The sequence below is a fragment of the Acanthochromis polyacanthus genome, chromosome 1 (assembly GCF_021347895.1).
Source record: "Acanthochromis polyacanthus isolate Apoly-LR-REF ecotype Palm Island chromosome 1, KAUST_Apoly_ChrSc, whole genome shotgun sequence".
Classification (NCBI taxonomy): domain Eukaryota; kingdom Metazoa; phylum Chordata; class Actinopteri; family Pomacentridae; genus Acanthochromis; species Acanthochromis polyacanthus.
In genome coordinates this window covers 47462032-47480705 of record NC_067113.1, presented here as the reverse complement: position 1 = coordinate 47480705, position 18674 = coordinate 47462032, and the positions used below count along the sequence as shown (strand labels likewise).

Genomic DNA, 18674 nt, shown 5'->3' with positions numbered 1-18674 from the left:
ATTTATATTGTTGAGCGTATTTTTTTCTACCTTAAACAGTACATTAATATGCTTTCACATCTTTTTCCCTCCTCCTCTGTATTTCTGGTGCACTATTGTCAGTGTTTTGAAAAGATTTATTGTATTCACACACAAAAAAAAAGGTCATAAAATGAGATACAATGAAGCTTTTTAATCCCACAGTAGAAAAAATGTGCAGAAAATGTAGGAACATTGGTAGAAAAATCAAATGTCATTAAATAAATCTGAAATATACAGAAGATGATTCCACATGTAGAAATGTAGACAATTAAACAACAGTATTGCGAGGATTATTTCGTATTTTTAAAGCTATTAATATTGCACACATACTTATAAATGGAATAGCAAGTTAAAAAAAGCAATTCCCAAATCGCTTTTTAAAACGTACTTTTTATTTCAACATTTTTCAGTACATAAATGTGTCAAATCTGAATTTCATTTTGAATATCAAAACGCTGTAGTTCCGGTTTCGGTTTTGACAATTGCTGCGAGCTTCACTTGACCGAAACCCCCCTGGCTGCCTCCCGCAACGGAGTCATTGCAGCCCGAGAACCAATCACGGTCTCCCATTGGCTGGAGTGGAGAGAATCCAGGCCTCTGATTGGCTGTCGGGGCCCGTCAGTCACGTTGATGAGCTCCGAGCTGCTGCTGCTGCTGCTTTTTCCAGTTTAAATGAATCAGTTGTTTACGCTGGGTAACCGGAAAACTTGCAGAAATGAAGGTCGGCTCGTCGGTGAAGCTGTCTATCTGCGCTTGTTTCTGATAAAGTTGCGCAGTGGGGGAGATGGTTCAAGAATAACAAGATAGTTACCTTTGCGGCAGGGCGCATTAAGTTAGTGCGAAATGACGCGAGAAAAGTCGACAAGCGAAGTTGGTTTCAAAATAAAAGCACGAAACGTGTCGATTTTTCATTCAGTGATGCAAGAATGGAGTGAAAACAGTAAAAAAAAATCACACACACAAGAAAAATGAACTAAAAGTGCAAAATATCCCAAAAGAATTTGAAATAAAACTATATGTCATATCTTTTACATAATATACTACTGTAGGTCTTAAATAGCAATAATAATCATGTTAAAAAAATAAAAATAAGCAAAACAAACATTGACGCATTCCCACTAAATTATTTTTGCAATATCTGTCAAAAAATAATCACAAAATAATTTCAAAGTAAGTTTGCAATACAGTTTACTTGCTAATTTTCTTATTTAAGTTAAACTGCAGAGACTTTCATGGTAAATAAATGCAAAATGCTTTTGTAATTTGCAGTATTATTAACTAAGAAGTGTGCAATATTGGTTTTATAATTTAATATTTCAGTGTGGAAAGTGGAAAAGAATTGAACAGGCATTACATGCTTGCATTAAAAAGCTGACACACCCGATTATAGAGTGTTAAAGCTTGAAAACTATGTATATTTTGAGTGTTTCTGCTCTCAGTTACAATAAAAAATGCATTTAAATTAATTCTTTTTATCCTTTTTTCTAAGTTTTAATGGTTCAACCCCAAAACACCAAGTTAAATCTCTCACATTAAGCTGTAAAATGAACTTGTGAAGCTGAGTTTAACACGTTTTATTTTGAAAATAACCATGGAGAGCCATATCTGTGAATGCTGCTTCCTTGACAGTGTTGTGCCTTTTCAATCCTTCTATCCCGCTTCAGGATAATGCGGCTTAAGGCTGGCAGGAGCTTTACAGTTTGAAAACACGAGCTGCTTGTAGTACAACTGTGACTCAAACGTGATTTTTTTTTAAAGCCGAAGCGTTGAAATCTGTTTCCTACCTGCAGGATCGCAGGTTTTACGTGAAGTTGTGGGTAAATAAACCTTTAAGTATCAATAAACAAGCATGACCTGAGTCAGAAATGATGAGAAGCAGCCTGCCCTGCCCTCATGTTGCTGTTCAGACCTCGGTTTCCTCTGCAGAGCTGCACCTCCAGCATGTCAGGATGTGTCAGGGTCAGACTATTCGCTTTATCAGCTCTTATTTTGGAGCCATTGTGTCACTGCTGAGCTGCATTTCTGGGATCAGCCCTTTTCCAGCTCTGATGCAGAACAGAGATAGAAGGCAGAAATTCGAGGCAACATTCCTGCTGCTTGTAACGCGGAACAGACAACAAATACACACAGGAATGACTTTTATTTTGAAGAAATAGGTGGAAAAAGTAAAATTAATTCTGCGTTTTGTCTGGATAAACACTCATGATCTGGTACATGTCGGACTTCCCGCAGATTTGGAGTCCAAAATCTAAACATTTTAGAGTAAAACGTCCAATTTTTTTGGTTTTCTTCCTTTTAACTCATTGAAATGCAGTTTTACAGTTTTTATCTTCTTTGCTGTAGAATTTATGGCAGAAATTGTGAAAATTAGCCGTTGAGGTTCAGTTTTTGGCCTGGAGTTCTTTTCAGTTTGGAGATTCAAGGTTCTAAACCAGCTGTGTTCAAGATTCTGATCAATTTGGCGGGAAAAAAAGTCCTTCTGCTCGTCTTTGTTTGCTGCATCATCGAACAAAAAACGAACTATTCGGCAAGGTTACACTTTAGTTCACTTGTACATGTTAGGGTTGTGTTCAGTGGGGAAAAACCTGGTGATATTTTGCTTTTTTGCGATATTCTTAACACTGCAATATGAAAAAAATACATGAATTTTAAGCAGAAGACTTGAATAACTCAGTTTGGAAATTGTCTGATCGGAGCTGCCTTCTAGTAGAAAGAATCTGCATCAAAAGTAAAGTAAAAATGCCAAAAAATGACTTGTTTTCTGTATGAATAGTTTGGAAATATATTACCTCTACTCCAACATTGGTACTTATTTGCAGCCTTGAAAATTACATTTAACCTTGTTTTCTGTCCCGGAAAAGCATTATGTTTGAAAAAATCTAACTAGGAATGAATTTTAGTCGTACAAGAATGTAATTTTGTGGTGACTGGGTTGGTGGATCTGATTGGTTAGACTTGAAGAAGGCAAAGAACTTGTTTTTTTTATGCCTTTTCAGAGTCTTTATCCACTTCTTCAATGTAAAATTCACCTTCAAAGAGCTGGAGTTGTGTCTTGTAACTACTGTTCATTGCTTTTTTGGTGCAATTAAAGTTGAAGCTGTGGTCGAAGCTGCTTCATTGGACGCCACATTTGTCGAAAAGGTTGATTACATGGTAGTTCCTGTTGGCGTTGCGATGCATCCTAACCGAGTTCCTGCAGCAGAAAATCAACTAATGACGCTTCAGGAGAGAAGGGAATCATGTGTGGGCTGATTTTGGTGCTTCTGTTCCATAATATAGTGGAAGATTAACTAGACAAAGTTGCAGAAATCACAAGATAGTGGTTTATCACAAGCTTTGGAAGAGTCAGTGACACTAAACTACAGTTTCGTGTGGACTGAAGCGTAAAACGCGCAGAAAATTCTGCATTTTAAAGAATATCTGTGTATTTCTAGGCTGTAGAGATGTAGCTGATTGGAAAAAACCCCACTAAAACTCCACAGATTATTCCTTTAACTTGACAGGTTTGACCTTGAATCGTGATCTTCCTCCTTCATTAAACTTTCAGAGATAAGAAGTCGGCCGGTCTCCTGCTCAGCTGGTCGAGTTTCAGTCGGACAGAAGTTGTTCCTGCAGCGTTTTTTAGATTAAACCTCTGATTGGCCTCCACAACACTATTGTCAACACTTGACCTTTAAACACAAAACCTCTTGCTGATTTTAGATGTAGTCGCTGCTCTGTGGCATTTAAAGACCTATGGGAGACGCCAGCGTGTCGTCATTTGCTATGGTCACGTGGTACAAGACTGCTACTGGTTGGCAAGAACCGGCAGTAACATAACGGCTTGCAACGAGAACGGTATCGGGTTTGAAACAAATACGTAAGTTATCGCTTTTCACGAATGAAATTGCACATGTATTTACCACAGTGGTAATAGCGTGTGTAGTTGTTGGTTGTACGAAGCGTTTTGAGAAGGGATCAGGCTTGAAATTTCACCGAATACCGATGTCAGGAGAGAGAAGATGGCGGTGGCTTCAGCCATCAACAGGAAAAATTGTACCCCAGTAAGCAGCAGAGATCATGTTTGTGGCTCCCACTTTTCTTCAGGTAAACTATTCAACAGTTTAGCATGTTTAGTATGTCTAACTTTGAGCGTATTTACCAAAAGATATTGATTTAGTGTCGCATCCTTCGCGTGAAGCGATCTCTCCACTTTCGGTTTGGTTCAGTGTTGTCATGTGTTACCGATCGCTTTTTAGGCGATGAAAGTATACTAAAGTCGAATGAAACATATTCAATAACATCTCCTTAAGCCAGCAGCCTCCTATTTGTAACCATATTTGTTTCTGTATGCGTCTAGCGATCGTTTTTTAGAATTGTCCTATTTTCGATCACCAATGCTGTGCGTCTGTTACTGTTACATAGAAGCCATACTGCAGACAAAAAATACAGCAACTTCTTGACGTTTCTTTGACATCTTGTTGAAGATTAACATAAGATATATTATTTTTAATTCATAATTATATATTTTTGGGTGGGTGAACTGCCCAGCGGTGTCAATCAATTAAAAATAAATGTCGGTGAAGGAAATGTCCGGCCACAATGAAGGATCGTCAACCCGCCCAGTCTTCAAATTGTAGGGATCTGGCAAGGTTTTACTGTTTCCCTGATGTCTCAGCTTACTCACGTATATTTGTCGGGCCTCAGATGATAAGGATTGAACATAATCGGACAATTTCACGAAAGGATAGTTCGCATTGCTATCATCAGCCATTGTTCCTCTGGTTCCTCTTGCCAACCAGCGCCGTAATCACGTGACTTTGTGACGTCACTATTTGTAAACACTGGCGTCTCCCATAGAAAGTGTTCTCCACAGTTTTCCACGAATAGAGCATAGAAAACATGCTTTTAAGACACATTTGAATGATTATTTTTGCTTCAAATTCTGCATATTTTCTTCTACCGACGCTCTAAAAGCCAAAGATACTCAATTTACTACAGCGTTAAACTGAGAATAGCAGCAAATTTTCATGTTTAACAAGCTGGAACCATTTAAAGCTCCGATTTGATTAACAAATCCACTAATTGTTTCAGCACTAATTGCACTGGAATCAATTCAGGTTCAGGAGTTTACGCTGCCGACGTGTAAATAAAAGAGAAATGTGTTAATCCAGGAAGAAGAAAAATGCATCTCATGTAGAGCTTCAGTTTAATTTGAAGTAAAAGTGACATATTCAGACAAGATGAAATTAGCTAAACAACGGCAGTAATGCTAATTAATTAACATGTTCTGTCTCGCTTGCATAAGCCACACTGGTATGTAGACTGTATTACCTTTTGGGCAGAGCTAGGCTAGCCGCTTTTTCCACTTTAAGCTAAGCTAGGCTAACCAGCTGTTGGACTTGTATACTCCATGACATGTAAGGTGTCCACATTTTTCTCTAAGTCTCAGCAAGAAGATAAATTTTAAAAAATGGCAAAGAATTCCGTTTATAAAATGAGAGTTTGGGAAGAAGATTGGTAAATATGATGCTACAGCTAACTCGATTACCTTAGCATAAAGACTGGCAACAGCTAGCCTGGTTCTATTCTGACAAGATGAAGTTTGCTTAACAATGTCAGTAAAGTTAATTAACATTTTCTATCTGATTAGTTTAAACCAAGCTGATATGTAGATTGTATTACCTTTTGAGGCTAGCTGCTTTCCCCGCTTCATGCTAAGCTAGGCTAATTGGCTGTTGGATTTGTATTCACCGTGACACGTGAGGTGTCGATGTTCTTCTCTAAGTCTCAGCAAGAAGATAAATTCCCCAAATAGTGAAGAATTCCATGTCTAAACCAGTCAGCTGAAATAAATTTCAAAATATAGCTCAGCAGAATTTGCCTGACGCGACGAAGCGGGCAGCTCACCCACATACCAGATGTCGTCCACACACATAACAGAGGGTTTCTGCATTCCCTCGCCGCCGTCCAGGCCTTGGCAGCGATCTGTTGCTGCCCGTCTTTATTGGCTGCTGATCCCTGCTGGCTCGGTCCGCCGTTTAGTCTTTTAAAGCCCGGCTTCAGAGCAGCAGCACACAAACACAGCACCAGATGCTGAGCCGCCCTCTGCCCTGTTTATGTTTGAGTTTCTGAGAGAGAGAAAAATAACTGCATCGGCTAACCTGATGTCCAACAAACACACCGGTATCTGCCGTTTACGAAGGCCGATACAGATAATTTGGGCCCACATCTGCCGCCAGCTGCTGGTTTCCTGTTGTCAGATGTCAGTCTGGATGGTTTTCATTTCAGTAGGTAGTTATTAATTCACTTCAGAGAGCTCCAACCAGACTGAGGTTATATGGTTAGTCTTTAACACATCATAACAGCAGCTCCACATCCCTCACAGCTGCTGGCCTGCTGAGTTTACAACACAGAACAAAAGAGCTGGTGTTTCTCAAGCAGCTTTGTGGTTTGACAGGGTTTAAATGGAGTCAGGATGAATTTTTGACTGTTTTGGTGCCAATTTCCAGTCACTTTTACTGCACTGAGGATCCTAGTATTAGTAATTTAGCATACAGTAGATCATTAATGCAGTATCGTCTCTGGAAAAGGTTCTTTATATCAACTTTATTCATTTAATATGGACAGTGTTGTGCTTATGATCATTACGCTGGCCAAGAGCGGTGCTGAAAACCATGCAGTGTGTTTCTAGAGACATTTACTGTCATGACTACTCAAAGTTTTTTCACATTCTTAGTGCACTGCAATGAATATTACGGTGCAATGATAATAAAATCTCTTATCTGTGGAATTCACAAGGCTGCACAAAACCTGTCCAATCATTGCATTCAGACTGCATTGCATCACTGCATGGCCTACCTGCAGCTTTAACTACCTACCTCTACAAACTCTGCAGTCATTGTGCATAACTGGAGTCTTTTATATGTCTAGGAGGACACATCTGGTGAGCAAAATAGTCGTATTTTACATTTTCAGCTAAAGCTGCAGCATCTTGTACAGCTAAACGTGTCAAATAATGATGTTATTTTGCGTGTTCATGCCTCTTTTTATGCCGTTTGTGGTTTCTGTCCTTTTTCAGTTTCACTACTTGATGCATCCGTGTTAAAGTATTTTGGCTTTGGTTGACTTTTGATGTTGTCTTAAACGGTTTAGCAGCTTCATCGTGTTTTAAATCTGTTACAAAGTGAATGTTGACTCTGGATTTTTAAAATAAGTTTGTTGGGAGACTCGAAGAGTATGTTTTTGTTGCTCTTGATGTTTCTAGAATCTTGCATATTGCAGCTTTAATTGATTTTTGAGTGTATGCTTTTGCTTAATGGAACTTGATCATGTAACCTCCTGCAAATATACAAAAGGATTTATCATTTAAACCGAGCTTTTTCCTGTGTACCTATGAATATATGCATAATTAGGGCATATATTCTTATTTCCAAAAGTCTCTAATAAGCAGCATTTTATTTATTTATTTATTTTACATTTTAGAGGCCTGAAACACAGAATATTTGAGATCTGTGTGTGTTAATAAATCCCTGAAAAGGTTATTCGGTGTTTAAAATAGCAGTCAGTTTCTGCATCACTTATGATAACAGTGGACAAAGTGGAGGAAAGTAGGTGCGCTGTAAGCAGTAGTTCCTTGATTAAATGTGTGCTAGGTGTATTAACATTTTGCTGTATCCTTCAGTTTTATAATCAGTACATACATTTTTAGTCAAACTATCTGACACTGTAACTATCTCAGACCTCGACCCAACCAGACCTTATGAACTCAGAGCTGGACCCAGTCCCTCTGAACAGAACCCTGGTTTTCATTATCAGTGTGTTTGAGTAGCTGCCTGCAGTGCTGCTCTGTCAGCTTCTGTGTTCGCAAGTGTCTGGTGAACATATGGTGGATCTAATCCCAGGTCACAGCCTGAAGCTTAGACTGTCCGTCTGAAACCCTCAGAGATCTGTCAGTCTCATATGTCTTCTTCCTGCTCCAGAAATGGTTAAAGGAGGAGTTTTGGACTTGTACTGTACATGGCAAGCTGTTATACACTACGGGTCAAAAGTTTGGGCTCACCCAGACAATTTCATGTTTTCCATGAAAACTCACACTTTTATTCATGTGCTAACATAACTGCACAAAGGTTTTCTAACCATCAATTAGCCTTTCAACACCATTAGCTAACACAATGTAGCATTAGAACACAGGAGTGATGGTTGCTGGAAATGTTCCTCTGTACCCCTATGGAGATAATCCATTAAAAATTTCCAGCTAGAATAGTCATTTGCCACATTTACAATGTCTAGACTGTATTTCTGATTCATTTAATGTTTTCTTAATTGAAAAAAACTGCTTTTCTTTCAAAATCAAGGACATTTCTAAGTGACTCCAAACTTTTGAAGGGTAGTGTATGTACTAATGTAGATGTAGTTGCAGCTAAAAAGAAGATAATTTGAAAAACTGTTCTGAGAAACACAAAAAAACATTTAAGATCCACCAACCTCTGCAAACTGAGCTTTGTTTACTCAGTTTCTCACAATATTTGATTCATATGACATCTGTGTAATGAAATCATTTACAGAACTCGCTGTTCTCTGAACCACTCAGAGCTGCTGAAGGCAAATTTAATTGTATTGATATCGTACTAATTCAATTCAACAGAAGTTAACTCGGGGCAATTCAAACAGCCAGGTCAAGGCCTTATAATATTATATTATCGAGAGAAAACCAATAATTCCCTTTGAGCGAGCGTTTGGTGACAGTAGGAAGAAAAAAATTTCCTTTTTACAGGATGAAACCTCCAGTGGTTGAAACGGAAAAGATGAGCAACAAACGAGATGGTGATAAACTGGTTGGTGCAGGTTGGTGAAGCCAGAAACCACAGAAACGTAGAGATGGAAAACACAAACTGCAGGAGAGATGAAGTTAATTACATGCAATAGTGACATAAAAGAGAGAAGAGTTTGAGCCTACAGCAGCATAACTAAGGGAGAGTTCAGAGTCATTGGAGTCAACCCCGAACTACAGTCTTTATCTAAAGTTGTAAGTCTAAACTTAAAAGTTGTGACGTACAGAGGATATCTGCTCAGGATTACAGTTTTTCTAGACTAATAACCAATATTTACATCCAGTTTGCGATAATTGTTCGATATTAAGAGCGTTTGATGGCAGGAAACCTATCATTCATAATTAAGTTACTTCATTAATAAGGATTACTGTCAATATGTAGACCAAAAATAGAAATGATTGTGTCGAAGTGTCGCATGACACTACAGAGTTCTCCTGTGTTTTCTAATTGGTCGATTGAGATCAGTAACAGCTTTTCTCCTGCTTTTCTTCTCTGTTTGCCTCAGTCTTGCACTGTTCTGTCACTTTCGTTTCCCAGTAAGGCCCAAATCTTACAGTTGTATGAGTTGTTGTTTGGATTAATCTGTGACTGCCTCCTAACTTGGCTCCTAGCTGTTAGCCTAGCCTGATTTGTAGAGGTGGTTGTGCTTCTTGTTCAGAGAGATGTGTCCGTCAGTTACAGCAGATTATTAAAGTTAATGTGACTTTAGAAAGACGTTGCGGTGCTCCATATACCATTAGCTGCAGGCCAAGAGGCACAGCTAACATCCTAGTGATAGCATCAGCCTAGCACCTTCAGCAAGATTCCAACTGCAGTGACGCCAACAAGTGAATTATTCTGGTGTTTTTTAGTGTAACGGGGAAACTGCTACTCTGTTCTGTGAATGTGCTCATCTGCCTCTCTGTGTAAACAATGGCTTTCAGTGATTGGCGGTTCCTTGCGATGTGTAGCAGCCAATCAGACGGAGCTGTGGGCGGGACACCACAGAGAGACTAGCGATCGAGAGGAGGCTGCATCAGAGCCAAAGTAGCACGTTTATTTATTTATTTATTTTTATCTGTTGCCAGTTCATAAAAAATGAAAAGACCATGTGACAGTTAAAAAGCTTCCATAAAACCATAAAACGTGGACTGAGACGGGACTTTATTACAGCCTGCTGAGCTGACCGTAAGGTGCACGAACGATCTTCTGATGGCGGCCGTTTCTATCACGCTGATAACATCTCAAACTGGTGACTCAATCTGTAAACGTTTGTGTTCTGGCCCAGCGGCTGCTAAGTTCACTTCCATTTGTTTCCTCAGCGACATGAGGGATTAATTTATTAGCTCCCAGTGCGTGATGTGCATCAGAACCCAGCATGCTTTGTTTTCTAGTCGAGTCTGACACACCAGCAGCTCCCAGGCCTGACATGTGTTAGTTTGCCTTGACTGCTGCTTCTGTCTTTATCTGATGTGAGCACTAAATGATGTGGTGCAACAACTTTAAAGGAGCCATAGAAACCAACTACTTAATGTTCTCCACTCCAAAGATTTTCTGTTTTGTTTTGGTTTTTTGTTCCCATTCAGCCAAAAAGTTCCCAAATTTTTGTCATGTGACTGTTGGTTACAGCAGCAAGGAGAACAGAATTTTGGTTCTCGGCAGTGTCTGGTTGCAGCAAATGGTTTGTTTTTGAGTGATTTTTTTTTTTTTTTTGAATGAGACGTGTTGAATAAATGGATTTTGATGAAAAATAGCAAATTGTAAGCTTTGATTTGGTCAATCTGACAGTATGGCCGGAGATGGTCCAGTTTTTTGCTGTTTTGACAAGCCATAATGATTTGACAGCCTGAAACTTGAAGTTTTCAGTTTATAGTTTGCAGTTTTATGCAGTTTACTGATTTTTTATTTTATTTTATTTTTTTTTTAAAATTTGACCCAAAACTGTAAAACATTTTGGCTGGATTTTGAGCCTTTCATATGTTTTTAGACCTGAAAGTTTTGCATTTTCACCTTTCAAAACACCTTGAAAGTAGGTTTAAGAGTTCAATATCTCCAGAAATATATCTCCCACAATCATGAAATTCGGTGAGGAAACAATTTTTTTTCTGGTAAGTCAAAAACAAAAGGGAAACTAAACAGAGTAGCGTTTTGGACATAGCCATCGTGCCACTAATCATGGCTACAGTGGTTGCCGTGAAAAAGAAGCCATTTTAAGGGTTCAATATCTTCAGAAATAAAACTCCCACAGTCAGGAAATTTGGTGAAGACACAGACAATAGTTTTCAGCAGATCCAAAAGAAAAGTGAAACTACATTGAGTAGTTTTTTGGTTATTTCTCCAGAGGGAACAGTACATCACACATGATACCTTAATGGATCGTTGGGAAGTTAAAAATATGATGATTGTGTTCTGTTTTTACACCTCCTAATTTGATTTAAGAGCCCCAGAGGATAGAAGAGGCAAAGCAGTTTTGGGACACATTGGTAATTTTTTGTGTTTTCAGGGAATTTGTCGACAAAACATGCAATTACACCAAATTTATCCCTTAAGATGAACTTTTTGTGCTAAAATGCATTGAAAACACTGAAAAATTTCCAGAAGGTTTGAGTTTATCCGATGTTCTATGACTGATAATTGCCTTTTTTAAATGATTTTTTTTTTTTTTTTACATTTTTGTTAACTTTTAGGCTGCATGACTTCAGAGGTTAATTATTATGCCACAATTAATATAAAATATGCCCAAAAAGCCACATGCATCACTTAAATCCAATTTTCCTTTGAGAGTTTCCATGTTCAAAGATTAGTTTGCTCCTTTACATTCTTAGCATCATATTTTGGCACATTTTTCTTGCCTTGCAAATCCACTGGAAGGTATTTTTTCATCAAAATTGTACATTTTGATGGGTGTTTTATGGCTGTAACAACTCATAGAAAAAAGAATACCATAGAAAAAGAAAAAGAATTACCATTTTAAGGGACATCTTCAAATGTCTGCATTTGAAGATGTCCCTTAAAATGGTAATTCTTTTTCAGTCTTTTCTGACAGTTTATAGCCTAAATAATTAATCCGCTCAGATAAAACATGGCTGATTACAGACCTACTTTGTGACAGGCTTGATTTTCTCGCTATTAAAATGTTTCCTTTGAGCGCTTTAAACTCTGCATCCACAGTCGAAACGCTGCTGCACTTTAACTTTCCTAAACAGTTTTGAAACCCGATTTAATGATAACGATGGAGATAATGATGCCCAGGAGCCACTATCGGCTCCATCTTTTGCCTGAATAAATCTCCGCACCTTTTGCTGCTCTGCTGATTATTTGTCGCTCCCTGTGCTGCCGAAGCTTTCTGCTGACCAGTGCTGCTTTTAGCCCCCGAGGATATTGGATCCTCAACATCTGCAGTACTTGTGGCGACATTGAGGGGGAGGAACTTAATTTCTACATCACCTGCATCATCTCCTCCCTCCAGCTTCCCGCTGTTCCTCCACCTCCTGCAAGCATCTGCAGAGTGATCAAACTGCCCATTATTACCGCATGCTACCATCAGATTACTGTTATTTTTTCCAGGGAAGGAGCTGATTTGGATGCATGGATGCTCATGCATGCTCACACAAAGGCCGAGCTGTTAATTCAGCCCCTCAGCGAAAATGTTAATGATCAGGTTCAAGTCCTTAATCAAGTGTGAGTCTGCAGATGTGACGTCTGAGACAGCAAGTGTTTGTTTCTTGGACGTCTGAAAGCTTCTAAAGGGACCTAATTTCCTTATTGTTTAGAATCCACTTTAAAGCTGTTTTTGTCTGTCAGCACGCCAAAAAATATGGCTTGATATTTAGAAAGTAAAGGGTACCTGTGGTGGTCCCAGCGAATGGCAATACAAAAAATATGAGACAATAATGTGATGTTTGATAGATAGCTAACGCTCCCATCGTTATGCAGAGTCCTACACACGTGGACAAAATTGTTGGTACCCCTCAGTTAAAGAAGGAAAAACCCACAATTCTCACTGAAATCACTTGAAACTCACAAAAGTAACAATAAATAAAAATTTATTGAAAATTAAATAATCAAAAACAGCCATTACTTTTGAATTGTTGATTAACATAATTATTTAAAAAAACAAACTAATGAAACAGGCCTGGACAAAAATGATGGTACCTCTATAAAAGATTGAAAACTATTTGACCAGAGTGACATGATTAACTCAGGTGTGTCATTTAATTGACATCACAGGTGTTTCCAAACTCATAATCAGTCAGTCTGCCTATTTAAAGGGAGACAAGTAGTCACCCTGCTGTTTGGTGAAAAGGTGTGTACCACACTGAACATGGACAACAGAAAGCGAAGGAGAGAATTGTCCCAGGACATCCGAAAAAAATTATAGACAAACATCTTAAAGGTAAAGGCTATAAGACCATCTCTAAACAGCTTGAAGTTCCTGTGACAACAGTGGCTCATATTATTCAGAAGTTCAAGACCCACGGGACAGTAGCCAACCTCCCTGGACGTGGCCGCAAGAGGAAAATTGATGACAAATTGAAGAGACGGATCGTTGGAATTGTATCCAAAGAGCCCAGAGCAACCTCCAAAGAAATTAAAGGTGAACTCCAAGGCCAAGGTACATCAGTGTCAGATCGCACCATTCGTCGTTGTTTGAGCCAAAGTGGACTTCATGGGAGACGACCAAGGAGGACACCACTGCTGAAAAAAACTCATAAAAAGCCAGACTGGAATTTGCAAAAATGCATGTTGACAAGCCACAAAGCTTCTGGGAGAATGTCCTTTGGACAGATGAGACCAAACTGGAGCTTTTTGGTAAGGCACATCAACTCTATGTTCATAGACTCAAAAACCAAGCATACGAAGAAAAGAACACTGTCCCTACGGTGAAACATGGAGGAGGCTCAGTAATGTTTTGGGGCTGCTTTGCTGCATCTGGCACAGGGTGTCTTGAAAGTGTGCAAGGTACGATGAAATCTGAAGACTATCAAGGCATTCTGGAGAGAAATGTGCTGCCTAGTGTCAGAAAGCTTGGTCTCAGTCGCAGGTCATGGGTCTTCCAACAGGACAACGATCCAAAACACACAGCCAAAAACACCCAAGAATGGCTGAGAGAAAAGCGTTGGACTATTCTAAAGTGGCCTTCTATGAGCCCAGATCTGAATCCCATTGAACATATGTGGAAGGAGCTGAAACATGCCATTTGGAGAAGACACCCATCAAACCTGAGACAACTGGAGCTGTTTGCTCATGAGGAGTGGGCCAAAATACCTGTTGACAGCTGCAGAACGCTCATTGACAAATACAGAAATCGTTTAATTGCAGTGATTGCCTCAAAAGGTTGTGCAACAAAATATTAAGTTATGGGTACCATCATTTTTGTCCAGCCCTATTTCATTAGTTTGTTTTTTTAAATAATTATGTTAATCAACAATTCAAAAGTGATGGCTGTTTTTGATTATTTAATTTTCAATAAATTTTTATTTATTGTTACTTTTGTGAGTTTCAAGTGATTTCAGTGAGAATTGTGGGTTTTTCCTTCTTTAACTGAGGGGTACCAACAATTTTGTCCACGTGTGTATATTTCAAATATAACGCTGCTCACATTCCCCGCTGTTGATTTCACTGGGAGGCACCATATTGAGACAGGATGTGACGTCGCGACGTTGAAAGGGCTTCAGCCTTGATCTACGGATGTGTATGCGAGATCGCCGTTGCTGTGTTATTGTCACTCGTAAAATGGAATATTTTGACGAAACAAATGAAGAACTTGGCCAACGTGGATATATTTTTGAGCCAGAAGTATCAACGGAATCCGAATCTGGGGATAACAGTTCTCAAAGTGATGAGGAATCGTCAGAATCTGAGGCAGAAAATGCTGCACTGAACTGGAGAGATGGGAGGGCGAAAATGGCTGCATCTGCTTGGTGCAAATGTGGTCACTGTGTTAATAAGGTTCAGGGGCCCGTATTTGGGCTGTTTTGAGATCTGCATAAGCATTTTTCAAAACCGACCAAAGCTGCAAACTCGATGATAGAAACACTATACGCCGATGGAAAGCTTAGATTCTCATGAATCCGCCGGTATAAACCACTTTCAGATGTGATTACCACAGCGGGTAATATAAACACATTTGTCCAACAAACAACAAATCACGTAAACAGCAAAACTCACCTTTGAAAGCTGGTCACAGATGAAAATATTCCACAAGAAACGGCCATAATCCAAGCTAGGCATCCAGACAAGACTAGCCAGTAAAATATTTTGTCCAAAACATGTCTTGAAATCAGTAAATAATCCACAAATAGCTTGTCTTCGTGCGTGCGCACGTCGCGATGCATGTCCCATACTCTCTGTATATCTCTTCATATCTTTATGTAAGTTTATGTAGAAATTTTTTTTAGCGAACTATTGCTCTCAAAATGGCCGCTGAACTCTAACCTTTTGATTGACACCTCATTTCAACCAATCAAGTGATTTTGGTTGGCCTTCCAGGGTTAAACAGCCAACTGTTGACGACAGTGCGCAGGCTCGGCGGCGCTGACGGCGGCAGCCAATCATGATCCAGACATGCTATCAACGAGTCCACGTCACTGCCTCACTTCCAGCGGCCAAGAAGAAGAAAGTATGTCGTCCCCCACGCTGTGCCAGAATATTAGGTGCGGGAATCGCGGGCAGTAATTATTCATTTCTCTCATGACTGAGAAACATTATATTTCTACTATCATACAGCATATCATACATATCATTATTTCTGACCACCACAGGTACCCTTTAAACGTCTGAAATTTACGAGTTTTGCTGTAGAGATTGTAAAACTTCCGTTGGACAAATATGCGATGTTGGCAATAAAATAAAACTCACTTGACTTGACTGTCTAAAACTTGAAGTTATTCAGTTTGTAGTTTAAAGTTTCGTACAGTTCACCAATTTGATATTTGGGATCCAAAACTAATATCTGTAAAACATTATGGCTGAATTTTGAGCCTTTCATATCTTTTCAGACCTGGAAAATTTTGCATTTTCATCCTTCAAAAAACCTTGAAATTCACTTTAAGGGTTCAATATCTCCACAAATTAAATCTCCCACAGCCATAAAATTACAGAAAAAAAACAGACAAAATTATTTCCAGCAAATCAAAAGCAAAAGTGGAACTATAAACGGAGTAGCGTTTTGGACCTATGTGCTCTATCTATGTCTACATCATGACTCCACATGGAGAAGAACTGAAAGAGCAATTAAAAATATGTTTGTGAAGCTTCACAAAGATTAACAAAAAATCTGTGAAACATACGTAGTTGCAGTAGTAATCAGGAGGTATAGAAGGAGCCATAGTACCACTAGTCATGGCTGCAGTGGTCGCCATGAAAGAGAAGCCATTTTAGGGGTTCAATATCTCTACAAATAAAACTCCCGCGGCCATGAAATTTGGTTGAGGACACAGATAGACTAGTTTCTAGCACATTACGGTGATTGAATGACTCCAGCAGAATCTAAATATTTAATTATTGGCTCTCAAAAATGGAAAAAAGTGCAAAATTTTCAAACAATCATGGTATTGAGGCCCCAGAAAGTTCCTGTAAGTGTATGTACAGATGGATGTATCAATTTTTCCTCCTAAAAATACAGTCTGTGGTCAACATTTCACCAACTTTTGTGGCTTTTAACATCAGCAGAATTTCATATTTGACTGTATGGCAGGGCAAGGTCCCATTTTTTTGCTGTTTTGACATTCCAAAATGATGATGTGGAATAATTAGTAGAACCACAGCGTTGAATTTAGACAACTTGTCATTTTATCACTAACTTTTTTTCATAAAAGGCATAAATCAGTGCAACAATAATATATATCAACTTCACAGTTGAATTATTTACTTATAAAATTCTTATCAATTTGGACCATTAAATCAGCAAAACAAATGAACAGATTTTCCAAAAAAGCTTTGAATCCTGTTGCCACTGATGCAAAATTCAACTTCAGTGTTTTCTGACTGTTCAGATGTGTTGTAATGTTGTTCTTTCATTTTCTCTTCAGGTCATGAGTGCCTCTAGGAATAACCCAGCGGAGAATAACCTCACCTGTCCAAAGCCCCGCCCTACCTGGGCCTCACCCTGCCCCCCACCCCTGAACTCCCACCATGAGTAAGTACCTGATTTTTATTTATTTATTGAACCTGGCTGCTCTCTTTCACTTCAGCTGGAAATGCTGAATTTCGTGCGATTGCTTCTGAAAACAGGACTTGGCTTTGGTGGTTTTGCAGTTGATTGGCTTGAGTTGGATGCATCTTCATTGTTTTGTTTTTATTTCTTCATATTTGTGGACATTTCACTGGCGGTAAATGGTCTGCATTTATATAGCGCTTTACTATACCTGCTTTACATGATACATCACATTCACACACTGATGGCGGAAGCTGCCATATAAGGCGCTAACCACGACCCACCAGGAGCAATTAGGGGTTAGATGTCTTGCTCAGGGACACGTTGACATGAGCTCTCCGGGCCAAGGATTGAACCAGCGGACCCTCCGGTTGCAAGACGGCCACTCTGCCCCATGCTGCCCCATGCTGCGGTGGTTGTACATGAGCCTCAAAACAGATTTAGTTGACTCTACAGGTTTGTAAGGCTGTTCAAACCTTCAGCTAACAGGCTGTTTAGAGTATTATTGCGCAGAAATCTTTCATTTTGCACTGTGTTTGAGGTCTGTTCGCATCCTTTGCACCTCCTCCCTTTGATGCTAGGAATATATGGCACAGAGAAGCTGCTGCTGCAGCCCTCATCAATCACGCCACAAAGCATGATGGGAGGGCTAATATAGCGGGACGTGCACTCCATCAGCTCCATCTACTGTATATGTCTGTGTGTGTGTGTGTGTGCGCTGCTGTTAGCTGTATGCCACAGTAAAGGCCCCACATGTCGGCTCTGTGTGTGAGTCATCGGACTGCAGCATGCTCTCTTTATATATGTGTGGGGCATCACTCACAGAATCATGGTATATTATTATAATATATGCAAAATCAGTGTTGCATCACCACTTTTTAATTTAATGATCGATGTTTTGTCCTTATGTAACACAAAATTTATAGTTTTTCAATGCAAGTTGCTTGAAATTAATTATTTAGACAAAGAATTTAGCAAAATAAAATAGATTACTCTTGAAATTATAGCTACGACTCAGCTAAGTACAAAGCGCCGAGTTATTCCATCGTAAATCAACACGCTTTTTGAACAATTTCTGCTCAACCATCTCTGATATTTGATAAAATATAGAGCAATCGCAATATTTTTGTAGTTTTTGTGGTACAGCCTATCATAGCTGCTTAATTGATTATGGAAGTTCAATGAAAATGTCTGTTTTTGTTCATTTTTGTGAGCAAAGTGTTCATATTTAAAAGTTGCGACCTCTGTGTCAATACGATTACATTCAGTTTAGGAAAGGGATGCACCAAAACAGCATTTTCTCTATTACACTCTTTTTCTTCTGGAATTAAAATATGCGCTGTGCTGTAACTGACTGAATGCACACTATGCTAATGCTAATGCTAAGAACAAGTCTTGAGAAGTTCACTGTCAAGAATCAGTATTTTCTTTAATACAATCTGGTATTATTGCCATCATGACTTTTAGCTAAATATGAATTGTTTTTCAAATGCAGAAGACATGTAAATACCATCATTTTATCTTAAGCGGGAGCATAGCTACAAGCTAATAACGCTAGCAGCACACTGTATATCCACAGATAGTGCTGCATCATTATATGCTAAATGCTAATCATGATTTATTTGATGCAATCTTAACATTATTCACTGATTTTTGAGCCAAAAATATTTCTCACATTTAAAAGAAGTGTTCCTGTTGTGCTA

At 39.0% G+C, this 18674-nt stretch overlaps 1 protein-coding gene across 2 annotated transcripts in view; it reads left to right on the top strand.

Annotated features, from left to right (window-relative positions):
* The window catches only part of usp6nl (USP6 N-terminal like), a 118090-nt gene that overhangs the window by 2084 nt on the left and 97332 nt on the right, over positions 1 to 18674 (top strand). The window contains exons 1-2 of one of the 2 annotated variants that reach the window (XM_051947913.1): positions 15451 to 15469; positions 16847 to 16953. In XM_051947913.1, coding sequence (XP_051803873.1) covers positions 16950 to 16953 — 4 coding nt within the window. In that variant the 5' untranslated portion in view covers positions 15451 to 15469; positions 16847 to 16949. Of the gene's footprint in view, positions 1 to 15450; positions 15470 to 16846; positions 16954 to 18674 lie in introns of those variants that run through there. The other variant, XM_022193756.2, reaches the window with a different exon arrangement.